A 7,947-nucleotide genomic window follows, 5' to 3' on the forward strand; every position below is an offset into this window, starting at 1 on the left:
CAGCCGCAGCCTAAGTGAACCCATTGCACAATTTTAAAGAATGCAAAAAAACAAAGTGGGAAAGGGGCGGAGAGATCAAACCAAGCCCACTTCTGTATGACAAAAGCCTCAATGCAGTGTCGACATATATGACAGCTACAGTAGCTTGAAAATAGTAATATGTAATGGTGCAATGTCATCCCACCTGCTGGGAGACTACTTCTCTGAAAGTAGCAAATCTGTAGTCTGTAGCAAATCAAAACAGACGGCACAGACCCCAGTGACTCAGTCTCTGAAAAGGTTGTCTGCTCTCCTCCAGGCTGTAGTCTCTACCAGCGGTGGACTTGGACCGAGCGCTGCCACTGACCACCAGTCCACTGTTCCGCTCAATTTGTGTTACCAGTGTAACCTCAGCACGAAAACATGGTTGAATGAGCAACCAGTTAGCTAGCCAGTCGCTAAATGATAAAAACCAAACAACTTAATGCTTCATCTAAACACTCTTGTCAAAGTGTAGGAAAGTACATTGCTTTCACCATATTATCGGTCATTGATTCACCGGATTTTGTAATGTGCTGATATCCTAATTTCCAGTCCACAGACGGGAGAGAACAGGCTTATGATTGTAATGCTACAAAGTTAAAAAGATAAAACGCTGTGGGGAGAAGCGAGGAGGGGGGTCTGATTAGATGGTGTTAACATTCTCTCATTTAATGTTGAGATTAGTCCCAAACGGTGGACTTGGACTTACAATATTAGTGCTGATTTAAAACAGTGAATGGCGTTTTTAGCCATTTTCAACAACGAAATGCAGATTTTCATACATTTGGTAAGAAATATCAATATTGACATCAGCATTGATGCGTTTCACACAGTAAAGTTCTGTTATCACAGGCTCAGCTTAACTGGATAAAAAAAAACGCAGAGCATGTACAGTATTCGGCCAGTTTTTATGAGTCCTACCTGTGCTGCTCTTCTGCTTGGACTGTGGCGTCCCTACAGCTTTGGAGGTCCTGTATTCATCCCTCCATTGGGCTCCCGGCCACCGCCTGGTTAACAGAGTGGCTGGTGTGGGACCGGCAGCTGGAGGATGTGAAAGTGGTGGTCCTCTTGATTGTTTAGGAGACGGCCGTCCTCGAAATCTGATCCTACTCTCATCCGAGGAGGCTCCTGCTGTTGTCGATTTGCTGGACTCTGCCTGCAAAGACAGCAATTTCTCACTCAAGTCACTCAGCTCTGTGCAATGGTTCACAAAACAAAAACATTTTCCAACCAAATCTCTTGTTTCCAAAACATTTACAGAATAAGCTGCAAGAGCATGAATATTGACAGTACTTAAAATTGTTGCTGATTTTTTAATTGTTTACATCACAAGTCCATACTCACCACCAGGCTGATCCTCTTAACCTCTCTTGGGGAGATTTCAGCAGGTGCGTTTGTGGCCTCAGTCTGTACGGCCTGTTTATTCAGGGAGGAGCAGTTCAGGTTCCCTGGTTTGATTTGGTCCAGGTGGGTGTCAGCTTTAAGAATGAAAGTTGTTCCCTTCTCTCTGGATTGCGTAGATGACAATGATAAACTGTCCGATGAGCTGCGAGTCCTCCGCAGAGAAGGCTTGTCCTGGCCTAAAGCCGTGCCTGACCTGACCCCAATTCTGTTGAACACGCCTTTTTTTGGAGTTGGTTTGGGATTCGTTTGGCCACTTCTGCTGGGATTTTTTTCTAAGGATGAGAAGCAAATTGTCTGGTTGCCAGAATGCAGCGCCGCTGCGTCTGCTACTTGGCTTGAGGCAGCCTGTTCTGCTTCAGAGCTGGGGTTACTGCATTGGACTGCTGATGCATGTTTATTTGCAGCTGGGTGTTGGTGAGGTGGGGATGCTGTACTCTTCCCCTGTCCGTCCACAGCAATATGCCCAGACTGTACAAAGGTTACGCCCCAATTCGCAGCCCCTGTATTCACTTGTCTCTGAGCATCATTGACCATTTTAGTGGTGGTAGAGAGAACTGCAGCACTACTCCTAAACTTGGCAGGACTACTCTTGATAGGTGGTCCGCTTTGTGCTTCAGTGGGTTTATTGGGTTTATTCACGCTTACTTGTGATGGTTTGTGCAGTGAAGCGGGGCCCGACACGGACCTTTGATGCACACTTCTAGTCACAACTTTAGATTTTACGCTGCTGAAGTCTGACCTGGGAAACTTCTTAATTTCCATTTTCTTGACTTTGCTGGCTGCAACCAAACAGTTAGCAGTCACAGAGATTTGCTGCTGTTTAACAGGGTGGAATCCTGGGCTGCCCGCGTTTCCAGAGCAGGGAGACTCTGAAAAGGAGGGGCGGCTGGGCATCATGTTCCCAATGTTTTGCACTGGAGTGGAAGTATAAATATGCTTATCAGTGTGTTGTATAGCTGACAGAGTGGACAAAAAGGGCTCGCCTTGTTCCGGTGTAAATGCTCCAAGGAAACGGGGCACCAGCTCTGCTTCAGCACGAGCAAACGGAACCACTTTTCCACTATCTGCAGGTGACGATTCACAGAGAAAAGTCATCAAAAGACCTCCTTCATTCTCACTTGGCAGAGCTATAAGAGAGTTGGATGTTGCCATATCGTTTCCCTCAGTGGGAAGCTCTGCCTGAGTGAAAGTCATGCCAAGACATGGGTAGTCCATGTGCTCTTCAGTGACTCTGTCTGTGGATTTTTCAAGGACATCCGGCAGAGTGATTGGCAGCAGGTTAGATTCAGCAGAGAATGCTGGATGGCCTGCAGCCAGAGAGATAGACAACTCCTCCAAGGAAGAGACTACCAAGTGTGACTGATCCTCCTGACAAAGACTGTTGCTCCTTATTACCATTTCCCCAGAGCTCAGGGAGCAGCAGTCATTCTCAGTGGATCCTCTACGGGAAGTGCCATCTGAACTCAGTTGGCTTTCCCTTCCAGCAGAGTCTGGAGACATCATTGCGCTTCTACTTCCATCCTCTGTGTCTAATCCCGTCTTATGGTTGCTCATCAGACTCAAGTTTTCATTCCAGAAATTCACACTGCCATCAACAGGTGCGGCAATAAAAGTTTGGTTCAGGTTCATTCTTACGCCACAGAATACGTCATCCTGTGGTACGGTGGTGTTGTAAGAGTTATCCACAAACGAGCAGTCGCTGAGGCAGCACTCCAGTATGTTGATGTCAGGGGAGCTGTTGGCTTCTCGGTCACTCAGGTTTAAAACGCTGCTGTTGGAGTCGGGTGAAGGTGACGAGTTGCTGTACGGACTCTCAGGGGTGAGGGCCTCTCTGTGGGGCAGAAGAACTGTGCTCTCAACTTGGTCGGTGGACATGATGAATGTCCCATTAGACATTTTGGAGTTCAGACAGGATTTTGCCTTCTTCTGCAGCTTTAAATAACCTCACATTTGGTTAGAAGCACAGTGATCCATCAATTGTGTTGATCAGGCATGGACATCTGTAAAGAGATGGAAAAGGTCAATATTTATAACTATATTACTTCGTACAATCTATGCTGACATCTTTGTAATTTCACTAAATGTTAACAGAAGCATTTCCAAACTGATATTCCAGTGGAACATTTAGCTCAGGGCTCCGAAAAGGCTTTGGCTTGCCCTGGTGAGTCTTTGAAGCCATTGGTCATTGTAACAGTATCTGTATACTCAAATTATTTATGCCTTAGCTCAATGAAAGATGCAAAATTCATTAGGATCATGTTTAGAGCATACTGTAGTGCAGGTATGTCTAAATCAACTCCTAGCTGTGCAATTGCATAAAGACTGTTGAACATCAGATCACCTGAGCATCTACAGTTTCTACATAAATGTTTCACCAGACACACCTGCAGTCTCTCACGAATCATGGTTTCAGAAAAACACAAAATGTGAGGCTGGCCAAGCAGTTACAAGTCAGGCTGCTACTGAAATGAGCCAGCATGTGTTTGGCATGAGAAGTAAATGGCAGTCTTAACTGCTTTGTTGAGTACTGTTGTGTTTATTTAAGCTGACTGGACTGCTAAGCTTGCCAGCTACTCATACAGCAAAAGCACCATTGTGGTATGCACCCCTGGAGAGTGACATATCAAGTCACTAACAGCCTGAAAGTGCTCCAGTATGCAGACCACAGACATCCTGGTGCATAGCAGAAAACTGAGGTATGAGGTAAATTTAAGCACAATAATAAATAATCGTACTCGTGTCTTATCTTAATATTTCTATAGCAAAAAATTGACCTTGTCCATCTTTCCAGGTGTCGATCACCCAATAACAGGGAATGAAACACTGGTCAAGTTTAATGAGCCAAAGAATACTGGAAGCACACACCAAAATACAGAAATCATGGAACATACAACTTAGTTGAACCTAATGTTTTCATTCTAGAGTGGCAGCTTGCTTGCCTTTGGCTCATCCGTGTGAAATAATGCTAAGATGGAAGTTTCTTTAGTAGCAATATTAAAATATAATCCAGCAGTTGAATGTTGATTCCCTGTGTATAGAGGGGCAAACAAGGCTCTACTTAAAGAGAGTGATGTAACTGAAGAGTTAAAGAGTCATGGACACCTGTAGTCACTAGAGACCTGACAATACTAGAGCAAGCTGCAGGCCTGAGGACGGGCGATATATTTTCAACAGTTCAGTAAACTCAAGTTTCAACTCAAATGTATTGATTTGATTTTCCTTTCAAAGAGACACTAATGGAGAAATTAAGAACACATTTGTCGAGTGTAATTCTGGCCTTCACTTCAAAATGTTATTGACCTTAGAGCAATGTTCAGTCAGTAAAGACAACAACACCATAAATAAAAGTCCTCCGCTGAATATCTAAGTGCTACTCCATTCCTTAAAGTCATCTTTAGCCTAAACATTTAGAAGATTGACAAAACAAAATATAAATATGCCACAATAGAACCAAGTCTCAACTTTTATTTCTGCCTTACTTTCAACACTACTGTTGATAAGATACACCAAAGCTCTGCTATATCAACATGGCCAACAGTCCAAATCTGGATGAATACTATGTTTGTTTAACAGGCAGAGAAACAACACACCTTACTGAACATTACAATCTGTGCAATCAAATAAACCATACAGCCTTGGCAAACTGCTGTGCACATTGAACCTTGGCAAGAACTGCTCCTCCAACGCTACTGCAGTATCTTCGCCCACAATATAACAACTCAGAAGGGTTTTTGCTGGTTAGAAACGTGACTACGCATTACATTGTTGTGCAACTGCCCCTGAAACAAACCATGAACTGACAATGTTTATGGAAAATAAAAAATAAGCTACATGACAGAGCCAACAATTTAACAGATTTAATGTTGACACTTACCTTTGACTAAAAAAAAAAAACAGATCAACTTTAGTATAAACTAACTCAACAACACCATTCTTGTCCTCAATGATAGCAGTGAAAAGAAAATGCCTCCACAGTCAGCTCACGTCAGATCTTTTGTAGGTTCATCCAGCTCATTTTACTCACTCAGACAATCCCATTACTGCTTTCCTTGCAAAGCGCTAAATCCAGCCAACTGGGCAGGCAGTGGTGTGCTTCAGCTAAACACCAACGGTCCCACAACTCCTCCTTCCTCGTGTTCAGAGTCAACCGTGCATCAGTAACATCACAGCCTGAATGAGGGTGCCCCCTCTGCAGGGATTAGATTCTGCTTTTTCCTCCACTCCCTGAGGTAACATGACCAGTCTAGCAGGCCTACTGCAGCAGTGGATCAGCAATCTCTCCAACAAGCTACTGCGTCAGACAGATCAGTGCAGGCATGTCAAGGTCCAGCTACGGACTGTGCTCAGTCAAGTGCTCCACTCCCAAGTTTACAGAGAGAGCCAGGAAGAAAGCAACGTGTTACCTTATCCACGCAGAGCCCAGTGCTGGGGGAGTGGCCACGGCTTGCCAGGCTGAGTTGGCATTCACTGTTGCTAAGCAGCCCAAAGTCCCTCTTTTCTAAGGGAATGGATCAGGCTGCTGTTTAGTACCGAACAAGTGCAAAGGGGAGCAGAATTAGGGGGAGGCCCGTGTTTCTAGAGGAATGCTGCCCTATGACAATTCCCAATTCGAATTTGAAGTAACTTACTCCAAGACAGGTTACAATGTTGGTTATTCTGTCTGGTACATTCCCCCCCAAGTCCCACACTGATGTCACTGCCTCATGTCGTACACAAACGGCTCGACACTTGCTCCTGACATTACAGCAGCGGTCTGACACCAGAGTCTAAGACCCCTAAGACTTATGCTATTTCTACCTAATCTATACAAGGCCCCTGACCCTGGAAACTACAGTCTAATCTTAACTAGAGACAAGACGTAAATCATGGTATAGATTGGGCTTATTATCTCAGAGTTCTGAGAACTAGTCTCATATCTGGTCAAATCTGCTATTTAGTGGGTCTAGTTATGTAATCTAATGGTCTCAGATTCATCATCAACTATACTGTTTGACATGAGACCTCACTAAGTACCTCTGCTTGGCTGAGAAAAATTAAATCCAAGTTAAAGCTTACAAATGGCCTAAAACATTAAAAATTGAGTGATGTGAACAGAACAATGCTTCTCTATGTCTGAAGCCCCTAAGGCACTGTGCAGAAAGACTCAAATGGCCTTTCCTTGCCTTTGCATGGGTGACTGGACATATCTGTATGATACAGTGAGCAGTTATGAGTAGCAGGGACAGCCATCAAAAACCCAGGCACAGAGCCGCACCACACTATAGCAGGGCAGCAGGTCAAGCTGGGGGATTCCAGCCAGCATACCACAGGGACAACGCTGTCCTCTGTAAAGCAGGGAACAAAACCACACCAACGAGCCTGGTTAGAAGAATAGCATGGCACTGTCTTTCAACAGCTGGAATATTAGTACGCCTGCTCCGGCAAGAAGGAAAGGAAAAGGCTTTCAAGACAAAGATGTGGGCCTATGCCATCTAGTGAAAAACAGATGCATGTCAGATGTGTCAGCGGCTGTGCAAATGCTTCTTGGTTAGCTCTTCATTCAGTGAGTCTAAACTGTGAGTGGACAACAACAACAAACAAACAAACATTGAGTTGAACATTGTGTTAAGATCTTTTTTTTGACAAGCTGCAGGTCATGAGCCTTCACGCTCCATCTGAGATGCCATGTAAGATATTAAACTATATGCTATTATAACAGTTGTTAGAAGTGTTTGTTGTGTAGCACTATAAGGTGTCCCTGCTGACGAAAATTATTTCACCATGCAATACTATGCAATCAACACCAAGAGCATTTTGAAATCGCTCTTAAAAGTTATTAGTTGACTCAATGTGCAAGCAGATAAATATAAGACTCCACAGGTCAAATGTGAGTATTTAAAGCCAACATGACATAAATAAATCTTGCTGGGTGAGTTTGGAGTAACATTACCTCGTCCTCTCTGGCTCCTGTACAGTTTCTGATCAAAAACAACTGACAGATTATCCTGAGTGCTCTTCCAGCCAGCTAGGTCTATAATTAGACCAGTAGTAAACATAGTATGCTTCTACAAATAGCAAGGAAAATACTCTTTCAAGTCCACAAATGGTTTAAAACAGACTACACAACATGTCTGAGGCCCTTTAGAGGATTAAGGAATAAGCTAACGTTAGCTAGCAGTATGTTAAATGAGCAGGTATTAGCAAACGTTAGCAGGTTTGTATATAGTTACAAACATAGCAGAATACCATTTACTAAAGTTACATTATCTTTCAAACATAGACTGTATATAAGAAGCAGGATTTCAACGGGCGAAAAAGATTTAAGATAAAAAGTCCAAATAAGATAGCTTTACATCAGCTTTACATGAGCTAACTGTTAGCTATCGAGAAACAAACGTCCAGTCAACCGACATTAACGTCAGCGCGCTAATGTCGGTTGACTGGAACTTTTTGGTACATCAGGTAAGTTAAGTGTTAGCTAACTTACTCAATTAAAGTATTGGGATAAATATAAAAACTGACTTACCACTTTGCCCAGCAATT

The 7,947-nt window shown here is 43.5% G+C and overlaps 1 protein-coding gene across 1 annotated transcript; it reads right to left on the reverse strand.

The window, feature by feature from the left end:
* Window positions 1-1,347: 1,347 nt before the first annotated feature.
* Window positions 1,348-3,321, reverse strand: LOC306702556 (uncharacterized protein; the record flags this gene model as incomplete). The annotated part of the gene is made up of 1 exon (XM_079168196.1): window positions 1,348-3,321. One exon carries the CDS (start codon window positions 3,319-3,321, stop codon window positions 1,348-1,350), a length of 1,974 nt encoding a protein of 657 aa, XP_079024322.1.
* Between the last annotated feature and the right edge of the window lie 4,626 nt (window positions 3,322-7,947).

Source organism: Pholis gunnellus (assembly GCF_910591455.1).
Source record: "Pholis gunnellus genome assembly, chromosome: 10".
Taxonomy (NCBI): domain Eukaryota; kingdom Metazoa; phylum Chordata; class Actinopteri; order Perciformes; family Pholidae; genus Pholis; species Pholis gunnellus.